Genomic DNA, 19,255 nt, shown 5'->3' on the forward strand with positions numbered 1-19,255 from the left:
TTTGCATGCTGAGAACATGGCACTTGCCATGCTATTTGTCCAATGATACACAGTTAGCGATGCAGTCTAAAGATGCATTCATCCATTTGTATGTAAATGATTACATTGCCCGCATTCAAAGAGTTACCACATCTCATACTAACTCAATAAGCTGCCAGTAATGGTGGTTTACAATGAGAAGACCATATCAAAGTTTAAAACACAGATCTACACTCCCCATCCACTTCCTTATAAGTCAATTCACTTCACTCTGCTGGTTCAGGCCTGGGCCTGAAGTTCTTGAAAATTCAAGTCATGTAACACAGAAATTAGTATTTACTCATTGGTCAAACTCACTCATTAGATGCACTTCATACCTGTTTAAAGAATTGAATAATGCTCCCCTTTTAGGAATTTCAAAGCATTCCATCCTGATAATCATAATGTTCTCTCCATATCTATTATCTCGAAACTTATCTAAACAGAAGAGAAACGTGATAACACAAAATACTTCTTTTCCAAGCAGTTGTCTCATGGACAGAATATACTTCTATTACGAGAAGTATCTAGTTAATCATTTTCTGTCTTGGTTTTCTGATGTAGTCAATGGTGTTGACTACAGTAGTACCATTTTCCAAATAATTTGGCAAAATTGCATAAGACGACATTTAGAGTACATCCATCCCTTGCTTTGTTTTTAAAGGTTAAAACAGGCACTTGCCTCTAGAGAATTATGTGATACTTCAGTTTACTACATTGCTCTCCAAACTACTGCAAAATTTTATCCTCTTCATTAAATTCTATTGAAAATACCTTTGCATGCCTCCCTATAATATGACATTCTATTGTCCTATAATAAAATCTATTAGTCTCACACTCATTTCCAGTTGATTATTCATGTCTTATCTCAACTGTACAGGAGTCAACAATGTTTACAAAAGTTCAGTGCATACCAGCAACAACGACTATTGTGCTGAGTCCATTAAACTTCTCCGATATTCACTACAGCTTTTAAAATTGTATTTGAAGTATACAAGATCGAGGTCCTCACATTCGTGATGTTCTGGAACGTAGGCACAGAAGCCCTAAAAGGTTTTCTGAGACTCCAGATGAACACTGCAGTTAACAACTTTGCTCCTACACAACGAACGAACTCCACTAAAGTTACCGTGAAAGATACATAACATTCAAGGGCTGGTGAAACGCAGAAATACAATTTGTGTGAATTAGAACTATGATGAAAGAAATTGTTCCATGCCAAACATATCAGATGTTTTTCTTAGATCTCATCTTGCCTTTAATTCAGCAACATGTATAAACAGGTATAAACATAACAAACAAAAAACCCAAACCAAAACTTTAACTATTGTCAGAGACTTAAGATTATTTTTTTACTGAGTTTTAAAACATGTGGTTCAGGTGAATAGCTCTAGAAAACTACCATAAGCTTGCTAAAGAAAAACAGAACTCACTGAAACTAGGACCATGCTCTAAGGTAACAGTACAAGGGGAATTTTGCAAGAATCAATTTTAAAAAGCTAGAGAAGACAACCATCAATAAAAGCAAAGACATCATCACAATTTACATCAAGCTTAAATCACTATCAGTTTGTAGTGTTTCACTGATTTCTTGTCTGTTTCCTCAGGTTACATACAGTTCCTTAGATCCCATGGTAAATGCTGCTGATGCCTTGGTCAGCATTTCTCTAAAGAGTTTATAAATGTTCAAAGCCTGGGGAAGTAAGAAAAGAGCAGAAAGCAGCAGTATCCAATACAGAAACTCACACCGGTAACTAGAAAATTGTGGGAAATTACAGACTTTAGTTAACAGTGGTGCTTGATCATTTTGTAAGTATTTAGTCTTGGATTTGGGGAAGGAAGTAGACTGAAAAAGAATATAATTATTCTGACCCATAAAGTTTCTAACAGAACATGACATTTCTGCCTCTTTTTTTTTTTCCTCTTTCTCTTTCTAATGACATTGAGTGCTTTAAAAGTTTAATCCTCTTCAGACAGTGTTTGTCATTGGTTGTGCATTTAGGTGGAAAGAGATTGAGTTGGGAATACTGCATCCCTGCTAATTTAGCAGTAGTCAAGAAAGATCTACAGAGGACTTCCAAAGTCACTGAGTAAGTGCAAAAAACATTCAAATATCCGGCTTTTAAGGACAGATCAAAGGCTTATTTCAGTACTGCCAGAATAAGAATTACCACTTGCAGACTGTATATGATAAACAAAGGAACCAATCTATTGTGCCTGCCCTTTTGGCAAAACGGGAATTAGAGTGTTCCAAGTCCTTAAAGGCTATTATAAAAAAAGAATTTGGCAGTCTTCAGCCATGGGGTATATAAAATACCACCATTTCACAGTAATACCTTGTCACAGGTGCTAACACTTCACTGGAACAACTGTGCCAGGAACATAACTTGATGCTAAAAATTGAGCCACTGCTACCCTACTGCTAGTACTATTATTCTTTATAATTATAATATTTTTATGAGAGAAGACTCTTCTTTTGGCACGATGGTCTCTGAGACTACAATGCTGACAACCTACACTAACAGTCATGAGCAGTAACAGCAACCAACTACAAAACCAACCATGCATGCAACCACTCTAAAAAAAGAAGCATCTTGAAAAGCCGTTTTCTCTCCCATTAAATTATACTAACACTGATTAAAAAAGATGAGGTCTCACACTTCACAATACTGGCCCAGTGGAAGATTTCAAGAAGTTCTGCTGGGACACATATATTATTCAGATTTATATTACACAACCCCAGCACCTCTATTCAACATAACTATGACAGAAAAATCTTTCATACAAATGTCAGACTCATAAGCAAAAGAGCTTTTCAGGCACCGCAACTTTTATTGTTTGCAGGAATCATTTAAATATACTAGCCAGTATAAGCTATGGTTCTCCTATAGGTCTCTGCTTGCACATTTCATTCTTAGGGTGGTAAGAGTGCTTTACTAGCATAGACTTCACTGTTCTCTACCTGCAATGTGCTCCTATTAAGTACCCAGACCATACTAGCAAAATTTAATTTGGTGAACACTGCCTCTTCCTAAGCCCCATAAACGGTGAATAAACACCACAAGAAAAAAATCAATTTTCCCAATTTAACCACAACTTCAGTAAAAGTTGTTCTGATAAAAGCTGCATCGATTGGAAACTGTATTTCTTCACACTGACAAATGCAGATATCGCAGCAAAAGTTTGTAGTCTAACCTATCCAAGGTGTTATTCATCCACACAGCTGATATCCTTCTGAAGCAAGAGATCCATCCTATCCAAACTGCATAGATAATTGCCTCCTCTACCAAAAGTTGGATGTGCCAAGCTTTGCCGTTCAGAAAAAAATATTTTATCATGTTGGCAAAACAACTCCTTTATCAAGATACAGTTCATTTCCATTTACAGAATTTGCAGATACATTTATACCCTTCAATTTGATAGGTTATATTTGTTATCTCTTCTTTGCATTTTCTTTACCTTTGGCATTTTTACCTCAAATTCACTTTTTTCACCAATGTCACTGGCTAGTAATACACCGCTGAGTTCATGCCTTACAAATTTCCCAGCTTCCCTCAAATATTAGTTCAACCCTCATTACTCATGAAAGTTTTGTAATTTTAACTATTCCCGGTATAGTAAAATAGTACATCTACTACTGCAGCTGAACAAGGCCATAGTGACTTTTTAAAACTTGGGGGGGGGAATCCCCAAAACCATTACAGACGTACTTTATACCAACATAATGGTAAAACTGCCTCCAGTATAAGGCTTATAAAGGGATGGATTAACAATTGCACAGATGTCTATTTCAAATATGCAAGAAAATGAGACCCATAAGCAAGTACTGAATCAGTGTAAATCTAAACCCAGCAAAGCTGGGAATTAGGACAAACCTGCCACACACAAGTATTCATATCTTGAAATTAATGTCTGAGCAACATTTGCTCTAAACTGGCCCTTGTAAAGCTACTGAACTACTTGCACCCAGCTGCCTCTATAAGAGGAGTCATTAGCTCAGAACAGTGCCACGAACACAGACTGGCCCGAAAAGCATTCGCCCCGTGTACACCTGTGGTACGCCCGAGGTGGTACTGCAGGAAGTCAAACTGGATGTCTCCTCAACTTCAAAAGCGTTGGAATTCACACCCCAAGCTACCAGTCAGAGATAATGACGAGTTTACCATCATCGGCAATTAGTTATGAAGCCCTTGAGAAATACTAACAAATAAGGCTGCTTGATATAAATACTTGCACTAGCATAACTAATTTAGCGAGAGATCCCTTTCCTAAAGCAATTTGATGACACTAGTACTAACACCCTCGGTACATCCAACTGCATCTATATATAGATGTGCTACATTGTATAACCTTATTCTCCTTTCTATATTGGATTAGATAGGTCAGAATCATCAAGCTCATGCCAGGAAAATTTACCACGTTAAATCAAAGAATTTCTACAAGCAGATATAAATTTAAGCATCTACTGCTCATACTTCACCATGTAGAAGGCTTGATGGTCTGTCATGGTGCAAAGAATTCAAGAGACAGGAAAATTTTCCTCAAGATCTTTGAATTTTTTGATCATTGGAAAAAACTAAAACCACCTCATATTTGCCTATTTTAGGTGATTTCAGACCAAGTTTTCCGTAATGTATAGGACCCAAGCAATCTGTCAAGTATTTTAAGTTTCTCATCTTATATCCAAAGTAGCTATGCTACTGTTTTTCCCTGTTAAGCCATTTCTCATCAGAATTCTACATCTTGCCCTTACTTAATACATGCATGTATGAAACAACTAACTGTCTTCTTGTTACCAGTAATTTGCCAAATACATCCTCTAGGTGCAAAGGTTCTTTCCAAAATTCTAGTACCTACACCAGTATGGTTTTACCAAGATAGACAAGTAACCCTGTATTTAATTTCAGTTGCAATATTCAGAAAAATGTTCATAACCCAGGAAGTACAACACCTTCATGCCTATGTTTTTTTCTATACTGACACCAAATTCCTTTACTTCTAATTCTCAGCATCTAGATGGAGTTCAAATTCAGGAAGAAACACGTTTCTTGCTATGTATAAAACACAAGACTTGTCCATAATACAAAAAAAAAAGAGGCAGAAAGTTGGTTGTAAAACACATGATGTTTGTAAAGTACATGTCAGTGTTTAGCTTATTAATTAAGAAGATGCTGCGGGAATGGCAAAAGCTACCAAAAATTGACGAGCCAGCAAGGGAGCGCAGATAGCAGTCAATATCAAAGCTTGACAGAACATCAGGGAACAACAGAGTAAGTTCAGGCTGAGGAAACCAAGTTTGGAACATGAAGGCCAGGAAGCAAAAAATAAGCAAATGGAAAAATGATTTAACACGAGACAGATGCCTCAAGGGAAAAAGAATTAAAAATAGCAGAAAACTATAAGGTTGCTTTGAATAGAAAATCAATGCAAGCAGCAAAAAATATATAATTTATGTTTTAGTTCTCTTTTGCTCTTTTATGTTCCAAGGAGATAATCCAAAGTCCAATTAAGTCAAAGGTCTTTCAAAGCATTTTACAGCAATGGTATCAGGTGCTAATTAAGACACATTTTAAAGATGTTGCTTCATCTCACACTGTGACAAGAATGTGGAACAGACTAATTGATCAGAAACGGTATGGATTTGAGGAGGCATTGTAATTTTAAGTACAGAACAAGGTTAGTTATAGAATTCAAATATTTAAGAACACATGATTTCACTAGAAGAGACCAATGATGCTTGATTTCTCTAGTTTATGATTTTTGGGTCCTTACCTGGCCTGTTTGTGGCAGCCATAATGAAAACCTGCTGACGATTCTCCAGACCATCCATCTCTGTGAGTAACTGGTTAACTACTCGGACACTGGCTCCTGACTTTAAAAGGAGAAATTTGTCAACAGAATTGAGGAAACAGTGGGAATGTGAATATTTCAAAGTAAAAGAAACAAAAGATCTACTAGCTCCCTGCCCTGAAATACTTTTCAAAGAAAAAGTTTCTTAATATAGCTGCATTCTGGATTTCTACTGTCATATTCTTAGCTTGTTTCCACCCCAAATTTATGCTACATATACACCCACACACATTTTAACATGTGGCAAACCCTTTCTTTCCCATTAAAGATGAAGCACTCACTTGAAGTACGTATAGATATTTATACTAATCATTCTCCCATCTATCTCAACAAGAACACCCAAAACTTCTCAATATTCAGTTTTTTGTTTTTTTTTTTTTTGGGGGGGGGAAGTTGGAGGGGTGGGGTGGAAAGAGTTCTCCAAATATTTAAACCTCTGAAACAATACTTTCAGCAGCTGAGCTACTCATAGTTAAATGTTAACTCCATAGTACTGACATGCTATAACCAAACTCAATAGCTTAATCTGAATTTCAATCTAGAGTTGGGGAGACAGAGAAAGAGAGAAAGCACAGGAGCTGGAGAACAAGAGTTCAATTATGCAGTAAAACTGCTTGATGATTTTCAAGAATGTTGTTTTAAATGTTACTGTTTTATTTTAAACATACAAAAATATAAATCCACCTACGGATAATTAGAATATGTGGTGAAAATGCACATAGGTCTCAAAAAGCCAATGGAAACACCAAATACCCCCAAGTTTCAATTATGAATCCCAAGGGTTGTCAACAGTATTACAGCCCGAGTCAGTCACCAGTTTCCTGCCCAGACAGTACCTCTACATGGTTAAAGGAGGCTGTGAAGAGCAGGGGTGGGCTTCTAGGCACCAAGTTGCTGCCTGCTGCTGCTGCCACAGAAGTGAAATACAGTGAGGCCAAAGCACACTTGCTCCCCCTCCTTGGCTACCAATCTACGCCTACTGCGGTTCCTAGTACTGGACACCTTCTTTCATGGCTCTGTGAGAACCACCACCTCAGGACATTCAAGAAGTCAAGTCTCATAGGAAGTGAAGTGTGCAAATTCAGAGGACAAGATATGACTCAGAAACAGTTGATGAAACTTCCTCTCTCCTACAGACTGGAACTACAGTCTTTCTTTTAAAGTCATTGATGGCAATATCTGAACAGTACTGTACTTAAGTTGTCTGTTGGAAAAAAAACATCTTTTCTTTCAGCCATCAACATACATGCACCAGTACAGTATCATAAAACAGATGCACTTCCTCTGCATAAAAAACAGAGCAGCTTTCCTTTCAACACTCTAACAGTTTGTGTGCTAAGAAAATAATCCCCCCAAAAGCAGAAGTTAATTCTAGGTGTAGGTAGTTCCTATTCCAAAACAAAAAATCAAGACAGGGAAAACTTCACAGGTGGAATAGCTCTGAAGTCTAATGCATTCCACTTAACACTCCTGCCCCAAATATTTTCATGACCCAGTTCACGGTGTTCAAATCAATACATACTTCATGCAAGCATTACAGTTGCATGCAGATATCAGGTTTTGGCCATAAATTAAACATGATATTAAACTGCACTCTTTCATCTTTTCGTAGAGCTCTACACAGCCAAGTTGGTGGATATACACACATTCTCTGGATATTATTTTCTATATATACATAGATAGTAAAACCATATTTTTCCTTCAATATGAGAAAGCCTATCGGGTTGTTTTTCTTGGGAGATTCTGAACGTAGTACCCTTCCAGTTACTTCTGTTGCTAGCACAATGCCGCAAAAGCTGCAACTGAGTTAATTTATTCATGGAGATATTTTAAGATGGACTCACTTCACGGTCAGACCTCCGAGGGCACAAAGCATCGACTTCATCAAAAAATATAACACAAGGGGCTGAATTCCTGGCACGCTGGAATACCTGACGTACAGCACGTTCACTTTCACCAACATACTAAAACAAATGACAAATCACAGTGAAACAATGTAAGACATGAGGATTTTGCTTGGAAAGAAAAAATAATCACACTTTTAAATACTATTTGACATGCTTTGCAAGGGAGAAGTGCAACCTGCTAACCAGTTTACTTCTGATAACAGTCTGTTATCTCTATTTCCTTACTGATCAAGATTTACATGGGAACTAGTTGTCACTAACTCACTTTTGACAGTTTGCAGTACATTCAGCGTTTAATAGAATTCCTACTTTCTGGGGAATAAATCTAACTTGCCATCATTCTGCCGATGAGAATTAAAAAACACAATCTTCATTAAGGACTTTGTTGTTCTTCAACTGTTCATAAACAAACCCAGTGAGCAATTTGAACACAATGAATATCTGAAGTTCATATAGTAGTTGCCTGAAGACAGGGGGTTTGGCGGTAGGGAACTGAAAAGTAAGCCAGAATTTCACTTTGAATGGCAAATTGCAGGGGCGGGGGTTGCCAAGTTGTAAATGCAAACACTTCTTTTTTTTCCAAACAAACATGTTTTGATACAATTTATGTCTTAACACAGTCTCTGAACCATAGCCAGACATCTTCTCTTTACTCCACAAGGAAGTAGGGCTCCTCATTAACTTAAGAGTTCTATTTCCTGACTGTATCGTACATTAAAAAAAAACATTTGGGAAAAGAATAATCAAATCCAGTATTTTGGTTTTAGCTTCCACATTATTGATAAACAGGTAACTGCCATGGTCTTCCGAGATGTGGGCTGCAGCTGTCTTGCTCAGTTCAACACATTCTCTTAACTCTAAAAGGGACCGAAGTTATATCACAACACTTCTAAGTCCAGTGCTTCAAAAACTCAGACTACAGCACTTTTATCTGTTAATATTCAAAATCTTTAAAAAACACTGTGATCAACTAAAAAACCACATTGCTTTCCAAGGTTTCAAACTTCCATTAAGAAGCTAAAATGACTGGCAAAACATGTTTCCGAACTTGAAAGTTGAAAATTTTATTTTGCTTAGTGAAAGCTGCTGATTTGCAGTTACTGATCACTAATTGTTCTCACTGTAGATTTGCATTTTTCTTCTTTTTCCTGATCTACATAAAAGCAATGATGCATGTAGTTGGTCATTTAGAAATCCTACTTCAGTCAAGAAGGCTCCATTTGCCAGGTAATTTGAACCAAGATATATACTTAAACTATCCAGATAGCTTTTTTCTTTTCACATGAACAACTTCACTGCTAAACACTTTAAGCAGAGGTTAAATGAGGCAACCTCAGTTGCACCACCATCAGTTGTGTAATTATCAGGAATTTTGCTTGCCCCACGGTTTGGGCAAGAAGTCCATAAATAACAAAAGCACAATGATCAATGCATACCATATTTAGCAGTTCAGGACCTTTCACAGATATGAAGTTCAGCCCAGACTCATTTGCCACGGCCTGTCAAAAAGGGAAAGACAGATGTATATATAAACCACACATTTTTCGTATTTTCTTTGGTTCCGTCCATGGAGCAATAAACAAAATTAAGGGAAGGAGCATAATTATCAACTGTTTGTAAAATACAGAAAACAGTACAAAGAATAATTATATGCAATTAAGAGTGGGAGGGGGGCAGGGAATTTAGCAAGGTGTTCTCTCCCTTTAATAAGTTCCAGATTCACACCCCACCCCCTTCCCCCATATTAGCTGAAGAATTCTCAATAATTAGTGGGAGTTAAAAAGATATTCAGCTACATAAGAACATCTGAAGACAAAGATGAGTGACAATCTGGAAACTTGAATATTATCTGCATTTATATGGGGAGGCCATAAGAACTGAAATGGTCAAGGAGAAGGAAAACAGAAGTATTTTTGGTAAGGTAAATATAATAAATAAAAATACATAAATATGATAGAGAGTAGACTACTTTCAAATATATAATTTAGTTACAGTGAAATATTCCATAGAAGCGGTTATCTAATAGAGTTTCTTCCTATCTTAGCTACTTTCTTCTCAACCAACTTCATTCCTTCAAGTTTTGCAGTAATTCCCTCTCAATTCAAGCAAAATTGTAACGTTACGACAAGAAAATCAAATAACTTTAGCACAGAGGCCCAAATTTAATCTTCTGATGAGAACTGGTGCAAAAGCCCAACTTCTAGTTGTTTGGTATCCTCTTCCAGACTCAGTCATTCCTACAAAAACATCCATTTTGAGAATATCCTCCAGTATTTTTAAACATGTTTAGAAAATGTATTACCTTAGCTAACAGTGTTTTGCCACACCCCGGAGGCCCTGCAAGCAGGACACCAGCTGGAGTAGTCAGGCCCAGAGCTTTAAACTGCTCTGGGTTTCGCACAGGTGCCTATAAAATAAATTATCATAGTTATCTGTGACAAAAAGCTAACATTAAACTTTTCATTTCAGTTACAGTTGGATGAAAAATCATTCATAAGCAAGTTCTTTATTCCAATTCTTTATAGGCTAAAAGAACAAACAGTCGATCAGCATCTTACTATCTTGCACTGATAAGTACCCTAAAATGGGAGAAGTATCATTCAGAGGCAAAGATTTTATTTATCTAAGTTCTCATCTTAAGGTGTTAGTGTTAAGTATCCCTCTGACTGGCAGCAAGACTGCTAACCCTCCAGCTAAGTAGTCTCCAATTCTTTGTGTGGCAGTTGTGTAACTAAGGTTATTGGTACAAAACTTTTAGAGTACCTAAGATTCAGCAATAATGAACATACTGAAAACTGAAAGCATGAATACAATAAGTGAAACATTAAATACATGCACCAGACTAGTAACAAATTTGAAAACAAATTACAGAAGTGTGACTACTTTAAATGAAGATGTTCCAAAATTTCTAGTTTGTAGCATCTTAGAACTCACGGGCAGCACATTATACCTTAAATAAATATTAAAAAACAAACAAGCAGAGTTTCATTTCCTGCATAGGGTGAATTGCAAAAAATCTTTGAAAGTAAGGTTAAGACATACCAATATTGCCATAGTCAGCTCCTCCCGAACATCCTCCAGGGCTCCGATATCTGCCCATGTCACATCAGGAATTGTGACAAAGCCTTCTCTCTTGGCAGAGGGTTGCACTGATGACAGTGCAACAATAAAATCATTCATCTCAATGCACAGCTTCTGCAGCTGCTCCTCGGGCAAGGGGTCTTGCTTCTTCAGCAAGTCCAAAAGTCTCTGCAATTCATCCTTAGGGTACCCAGAAAAAGGAGAGAAAAAGATTATGCACTGGATTAGATTTTAAGAACCATTTTTTCAGGGCTTTTTCAAAGCAATACTTTCTTCAACTGTAGTATTAATTACTATAAAACAAATTATTATGTACAATACACATAAAATATGTAAAATAACATTAAAAATTAATATTAATGATAAAAATGTACATAGTGCTTTCCTGGAACATTTAACACTTGTGAAAGCATTGAGCTGACAGACTACAATCTTGATTTAGATACTACAGAAACAGAGCTAGCACATGTATTTTGTCTTCAAATTCTTCCTACTGTTTCTCCCACACTGATTAGGAGAAAGTTCCTTCCATGCTGAAATTTCCAATATATGTATTAATTATGTTTTTAATAAGAAATTGCTCTCAAGAGAAAGTGAACAACTCTGCTGAACAGCACAATTTCAACAATTTGTGGAATATTCCGAAACATATAAACCTTTAAAACTCTTAACACACACTTTTTAACATAATCTGATTTCAAGTCATCAACTCATTTCCTCAGGCTGATCAGACCCTGGTTTTGTAACCAGGCCCTGAGAAAGTTTGAGCAAACAGAATAGGGATACAGGGTAATGCTTTTCAACACTGTCCCATCTTGCAGACTACAGCGCCCCAGGCAGGTACGTTCCAATTTCCCCAATCAGTTCCTTATTGGGGAAACTGAGAAAATACTTGATCAAAGAACTTTATACCTTCACAACATAAATACATCCCCGTTCTAATACAGAAAGGCAGTATCAAAGCAAATGGAGACTGTACCACAAGTAAAACTATACCAGGATTTTCATTGTAAGATAGAGGGAGAAAAAAATAAATTGTAAAAACTCTAGTAAAGTTTCCACATTTTTCCTACAGCAGTACATGGAAAAAGTATCACTTCCTATTTATTGCAACTAAGATAGCTCTACAACTGACCACAAAGAAATAGTTTATAGTGCCTGATATTCCTTATAAGCCCTCCCTCCACTTCTTAACAGAACCATTAGGAGAAACTCTGAAATAGCCTAGACCACTGGGCTTGTTTACTTGAATTGTGTGAATGATTTTTAAAGGTTTTGTATGTTTATTTTTCCATTATAAACATAATATTACGGTTTTAATGACAATACCCTGTATTGGACTATGTCAACCTCCTGCCAGCTATCAAAATATGGCTTTGTTAGGATTAGACTTCCTCATCCTCAATAACCCCTTTGATCACGGTGATGTTGATAAAAGCTGCAACTACCTGCCCCTCCCCGCTTTCCTTTGGCTACTTCAGGCCCCAGGAAACACTGGGAGGTTTGCAGTATGATTATGTTACTCTAATACAAAGACTTATTACAGCTTTTTACACTGATTTTTGTTAATTACAGTAACAGTTTTCTTTGACAGTCCTTCTAAAACCAGAATCTGAGTACAATGTGGATTTAAAACCACTTTGTTTTACTTCACCAGACAAATCTTCAGGAAGCCTACACATAATGAAGGCACACACACACTCCAGATTTTGAGAAGTAGGGCCAAGAATTTCTATATAACGATGTTCTGGTTCACTGACCACAGCATGTTACTTGGGCCACAGAATAATTCTAGCACTGGAAATGCTATTTTCTGCAACAGAGTTCCAGCTGTACTGCACATTAACAGATACTTTCTCCGCAGCTCAAATCACATTGCTAACCCAATTTTTCTGCTGGATAGACATCTCTTCCTCAAACTTGCTATAGGTACTAGACACCACATGCAATTTACCCCAAGTAATCATATAGCTAGAGGGAAAATGTAGACTGCATAAATACTTCCAGATTTTGGCTAACTGTAACTATACCAGGCCAGGGAAGAGCCCCAGGCATCATAATAGATATTTCACTGAGGGCACAGCAAACAGCTTGGTAAAAACTCAGTGCAAGTCTGGTATTTTTACAATTCTCTTACAGTCGATACACTTCTGAAGAGAGATATAGACACTATTTTAATCTCTGGTCTGCTAGAAAACAAGACAACACACACAAACAACAACAGCAGCGAAAAACCCAAGGAAAAAAAACACACCTTGCATAAAATATTAACATGATTTTTTAGAAAGTGGGGGTTTTGGGAGTCACTTATTTAGACCCATTATATGGGTCATTAGGAGTTAAGCTTCTGGCTTAGGAGCTGATATTTCTAAATCTAGATTTAATATTATGTTGGCCATAGATGTTTAAGGATTTATGAGCAATGATTTTCACAACTATAAAATGGCTCAATTCTTAAGATATTAAAGGCACATGCTTCAAGGAACAAATACCTTATGAGGAAGTTCTACTTGTTTGGTATCCTCTTCCACCAGGATGCCTGTTCCTATTCCCATGCTTTCTTCAGCTGTGTCTCCTCCAGCATGTATGTGTTTCCTTTTCTGCTTCTCAGATTTTATGAGGACCCTGTTCACTGTGCACATAGCTGCCTCACGACAAAGTGCCATCAGATCAGCACCTACATAACCCGGAGTCAGCCGTGCTAAATGATGAAATTCAAAGGATTCCGGGAGCTTAAGTTTTCGACACAAAGTCCGAAGAATTCTAATCAAGTAGGGAGAAAAAGAACAACAAAATAAAGATGAAGCTGTGGCTTTTTTTATTTTCGTATGAAAACAAACAGCATTGATTCCAGTCCACATGAACTGAACAGTTTTCACTCAACTAGGAAGAAACCAACACTGAAACCCACAAAACTATGCTATATATTTCCTTTCAGTTCTTAAACGAAAACCAACAGCATCAACCAGGCAATGTCAATCAGTGGGTAAAAGCTAGTTTTGGTGAATCTACATGTTATAGATTCTTTAAACCTTAGTTTATGATTCAAAATTGACAGAGTAGATCTCAGAGTGTACCACAGAGACGCACACAAATTATCCACTGAGATATTTAACCTTGTATGCCTAACAACCTCAGTCTGCATTGTCTGTTCCATCCCACTTCTATTTATTTATTGAAGAACATCCACAACAAACTATTCTGCAAGGAGCAAATGAAATCAGACTGTGTGAGAAGCTCTGTCTTTTAATCTTCAGTATCTTTCCCCTACCATTGTCAGTGGAATATAACTGCAGATATTTCGTGCGTCCCCAGTAAAATTTCCAACAGGCAACACACAGCTTATGTGTACACTGCGTGTGTTACCTCATCCTCATTCAAAAGCTAAATTTACACCTACCTATGCAGTTCCATCACTAATGCAAACAGCTCTATGTAACTGACAGTGAAGTGCTATGCTTCACACTTTTTTTTTAAAAAAGTTTTCACTCTGTATCAAGGCTGAAGCTTTAAGAACCTCCTTCAAGGTCCACCAAGACTTCCAGCTGTTCTTCTAAGCCAAGGACAACTGAAAACTACATGCATAGTCAAAAAAAGACAAAAGCCAATGTCATCGCACAAATACTGGCGCTGAAGAACTCTGAGCAGAGGGATCAAATCAACTTGTTTAAAACAGCAAAACATCACTTCATTGGGAAAATATTTTTAAAAGGCAGCACAAACCAAGGAAGTGAAGATCATTAACATACTTTCTAGCTCCAATGAAAACTAGTTTAAATTATTTCCAGATCAAGTAACGTAATTATAGAAAAGTTACGAAAAGAACAAGTTATTAAACTATTCAAAACTCTGAAATTAGAATACATTTCATGTTTGCCTCCCCCACTAACAAGTTCCATCATCTCTCATTTAAATCTTTATTAGCGATATTAGCTTGGTTCTCAAGAATTTTTCAACCTGTCTGACAACAGCTGTAGCTAATCAAGTGACTCAAAAGTGTAAAAAGTTAAGAACTGTAAATGGCTCATTCCGAATTTGTGTCCTACATATATTATTTTCCTTCATGTGCTTCATACATGCACAAGAAAACACTGCAAGTAAAGCAAGATCTCCAGGTACACCTCATCACCCCACTCTACCCCGCTAAGGCTGCAGAACCACAGCTAAGCAGTTCAAATCATGCCTTCAGCAAGACTGATTTAGTATGTGGTAAATCAGCACACTATAAGGACTTCTGTTTCTATATGACCCTTTTATTTTTAAAAAAGGAACAAAACCCCCCATCAAAAACCACCCCAAAACCAAAACAAAACAGAAAAGCGGGGGGAGGGGGTAATTTAAAAAAGAAAATAAAATCAACAGTTCCTGTAAGCCCACACCTCCACGAACACAAATACAAACAATTGTACAAAATAATAATATGAACGAATGTGACTACACTCTAACTTGTGAACAACCTCTACACACTACAACGGCTTTCCCATTCATGACTCTTATCCTTTGAAAAAGTGCTCTTTCTGGGAATATCATATTTTTAACCTGAACCTAAGAAATGTCATAGAACCAGAACTCTCGTCAGTCAACTCTTTAGTTCTACCTCTAACGACTTGCATGCTTTGCCACAACCCAGAGGAACATAATTACTACAGGGCTGTAGATCTGCAGGAAGAAGGAAAAGAAAAAAAAGAAAGTGGAGGCATGGCCAGAAGGGAGGGGGGGGAAGGTGGAATAATGGCCAGTAGTGCTGACAACACAAAGTGAGCAATGCTGCAAGCAGAACAGTTTGCTTTTTCAACCTAGAAATCAGATTAGTTGAGCTAGAAGGAACTTATCCTTTAACCTTTCTTTCCTTCCTGCAACAAGATAAGCCACAGTTGTTTTCACACTTCCCCTCCCGTGTTTTCTGCTGTTGTGGAAATGAGTAGCAGTTCCTTTTTAATTAAAAAAGCAAAAATATTTTTTTTAATCTAGTCTGATGGTCAATGGATCTTAGGTGTAAAAAGGGCCAGTTACGCAAAACTGGATGACTGCAGCTCAGCTTAATGCCTGGACTGGTATATTTCCATGAGAAATGGAATGGAAGAATCTTGGCCTGTTGCTTAAGGTACGTGCTTCAGAGGACTAACAAACAGGCTACCGAGACAAAGAGTAGATGCACACTTCATGTCTTCTGCACTTTCCAATATGTGTTGATCCATAGGTACAGGCACAAATAGGACTAAACACAATAAAGTACTATTCCTTAACTTGTATTTTAACTTACACATTATTTCCTTATTTATTAACTAATCAAAAAGAAGCTTAAACTTTATAACACATACTTTTCTCTTGCCACTTCATCTGGGATCCCTAAACAAATTTCTCGATCAAATCTCCCAGCTCGCCTCAGGGCAGGGTCCAGTGAGTCAGGTCTGTTAGTTGCTCCAATAACAAGGACCTGGGTAGTGGCAGCCACGTTATTCAAATCTAAAGGAAGGAAGGAAGGAAGGAAGGAAGTTAGTACTCACACTTACCATCTCAACATTGTTCTGATATCTATGTGACTCTGTTTCTGCAGCACACAATAACACTCAGAACAGCAGAGATAAACTAACCAACAGTTATACTAAACTGCTGTTCATCCTTGTTTCTACTACCTAGAATTTGCATTTTGCACAATCAAGCAAAAATAAGCATTTCAAATGACATTTGATACATTGTCTCATTATATCTGTTTATACAACAGACAGGCTTATACAACGCTGTACAAACCACCATGAAAATAATGTAGTAACAACCCCACAAATTTATTAGAATCTTCCCACCACCCCCCAGGTAAACTGTGCCAAAATACGAAAAATTATTACCACTATCTCCACTAAAGTAACCATGAGTCACTACTGAAGGAAAGCAGACAGTGAGCCTGTTAATTAGAAAGTTTAGCTTAGTACAGATGTTCCTGAAACTGACCATCCATACAAGTTAGGAACTGAGCAACAATTCTCCGCTCCATGTCCTTCGATGCAACTTCTCTTTTGGGGGTTATTGCATCAATCTCGTCAATGAAAAGGACACATGGTGCACTGGACTAGGAACAAGAAATATTAATAATTACAAAATTACACTGACATAGTGTATTACGAGAGAGAAAGAAATTTTTCAGATGTTCTATAATTATTTCTGTAAGTCTGCTGCACAATCAACCTGTCCTGGAACAATTCTGTTGTTCTTACTGCCTATCTGGAGACCTGCCAGACTATGAAACTGTGCTGAGCTGAAGCTATGAAATAATTAAGGCAAGACATTCAAAATGTCTCTATATATTGTTAAAATTTAAGTGCACCTCTGTGTTTCTTTATGTTTTCCATAAATATTTCATTGTGACTGCTTATTTGGTTAAGTCCAAAAAAAGAAAATCAGACAAGAAAGGTCTGGGGTTTTCCGTTTGTTTGTTTTGTTAGTGACATTAGAGCTGTGGAATTTCAAGAGCTAGTATTACTGACACACATAATGAAATAAAAAGAGCAGTAGGTGGTCATGAAAAATTATCTGCCAACATCAAGATTACTATAGAGCCTGACCATGTTCAAACAGTAAAAATGAGCAATGAGCAACTCCTAAACTCCATGTGTTCTAAAATTCCATGTACATCACGTTCATAAAAAGCCAACACAAATATAGAATAATAATTAGTGTAACTAATAAAAGAGAATAGTGTTTAACTGACATAAGATTATTAGTACCCTCAAAAAGCACTAGTAGTGCAAACGAACACTTAAGAAAAACACTAGAATCATCTTCAGAAAAAGTCCCATATAAAAAAAACAGTATTTTAAACCCCAAGCATTCTGTGTTATCAGGTAGCAACTGCGCCATCTAGTTGTCATTCACTTTTCGTCTACTTGATAGAGGGAAAAGATGCAACTAAGCTGTAAAGATTCCACAGTACATGCACAAGGTACAGTGGAACTATGTCTTTTTTTATCCCCTGCACAAAAATTGGTACAAAAACTAAGTGGAAAAGCCACTTAAGTGAATGTGAGGGACTATAAGAAAGGCAACAGACTTTTATTTTTAAACAATTTTATACATTTTTTCAAAAATAATTTTTATAGCAACCTCCCCTCAATCACTATACATACAAAAGATATGTAATGTCTGAAAACTCTATACAATCATTTATTTAATTTTATTCTAAACATCTTAACAGGGCTTTCTAAAAATTAAAATGACGTATGAACCAGAAACATAATAATCTAAGAGCTTCACAATCACTCCTTTTGCCCTGTTTAGCATCCTTTTATACAGGAACGTACTCTAAGCACCTATATAGTTGTGGGGGAGAGTAGAAGAATGGAATAAAGTTGGAAAACCAGAACGTTCTCAAATGTCAGGCACAGAAAACTGTCCTCATGAAATAAAACATTAGCCACATACTAAAAAAAGAAAAATCTGCATTTGTTTAAATTAAAATTATCTCAACCTGTTTGGTTCTCTTTCCTTCTTACTAAGTCTGAAATTTGCACCAAAGCAAGACTTCAACTGTAACTTGACTCCTGCTCTTACAATATTTGTCCCAAATTTCTTACTTTATACCTAAAATTCCTAAGTCTTAAGCCCCTTGCATTCACTCAAATTCCATTCTGTACAAAAAGAGCAAAAAAAACCCCTTGTAACAAAAAAGCACAGTAAACTGCTCTTACATCTTTTCTATTTTTATAAATCAAGCCAAGCAGCTCCAAATAGGTAAATAATTTATGTTGCTCCCTTTACATTGATACGATGAACTACCTTTTGTCAAGATTTCAGAATAGTAATCTTTGTGTTCTATAACAGCATGACACTTAGTACAATGAAATTCCAGCCACAGAAGGAGAGACACTATGACTTGTGTGCAGCAGTATAAAGATTCACTCACTAATATTCACTCAAATTCAAAACACAGCAACCAAGTATGAATCTTTACAAAGGAAAGGACAAACAATTCACAGTGTTATTTCCAATGAGTGTCTCACCACAGCCTGCTCAAACAATTCTCTCAGTTTCTGCTCAGATTCCCCTGACACTCCAGACACCACCTCCGTTGCTGCCACTTTCAGCATTGGGAGCTCAAGCTCCTGAAAGAGACAAGGAATGCTGCATGATACATCCAGAGGTTAGAAATTTTGGCTGTCCTAGAGGACAAATATTTTCCAATACGACATCTTTTACACCCAAAGATTATATAATCAAGACTAAATCTTAAAGAGTTTTTAAAAAAATGAGTAGCATCCTCCAATTTAAAATGTGTCTGAGCCATTTGGCCAAGTGAACAGAAATGGATAAAAAAATCAGGTTTCCCTAATTCAGTTTGAGAACGACTGCACTGTCAAATAGCTTTGCACCTTGGTCCCCAACCCAATCCTTTACAACATATATAT

General features: G+C 36.9%; 1 protein-coding gene across 11 annotated transcripts in view; it reads right to left on the bottom strand.

The window, feature by feature from the left end:
* Positions 1-19,255, bottom strand: part of NVL (nuclear VCP like) — a 42,816-nt gene that overhangs the window by 14,584 nt on the left and 8,977 nt on the right. For 10 of the 11 annotated variants that reach the window (XR_012673167.1, XR_012673166.1, XM_075147196.1 and 7 more), the window contains 9 exons: positions 18,851-18,952; positions 16,806-16,923; positions 16,178-16,322; positions 13,349-13,619; positions 10,818-11,036; positions 10,078-10,182; positions 9,212-9,274; positions 7,713-7,832; positions 5,791-5,890 (listed from right to left, as the gene is read on the bottom strand). Coding sequence is in view for 9 of the 11 variants with exons in the window: in XM_075147196.1 (XP_075003297.1) it covers positions 5,791-5,890; positions 7,713-7,832; positions 9,212-9,274; positions 10,078-10,182; positions 10,818-11,036; positions 13,349-13,619; positions 16,178-16,322; positions 16,806-16,923; positions 18,851-18,952 (1,243 nt within the window). In the remaining 2 variants the exon portion in view is untranslated. Of the gene's footprint in view, positions 1-5,790; positions 5,891-6,704; positions 6,776-7,712; positions 7,833-9,211; positions 9,275-10,077; positions 10,183-10,817; positions 11,037-13,348; positions 13,620-16,177; positions 16,323-16,805; positions 16,924-18,850; positions 18,953-19,255 lie in introns of those variants that run through there. The other variant, XM_075147205.1, reaches the window with a different exon arrangement.

The sequence above is a fragment of the Calonectris borealis genome, chromosome 3, assembly GCF_964195595.1.
Source record: "Calonectris borealis chromosome 3, bCalBor7.hap1.2, whole genome shotgun sequence".
NCBI lineage: Eukaryota > Metazoa > Chordata > Aves > Procellariiformes > Procellariidae > Calonectris > Calonectris borealis.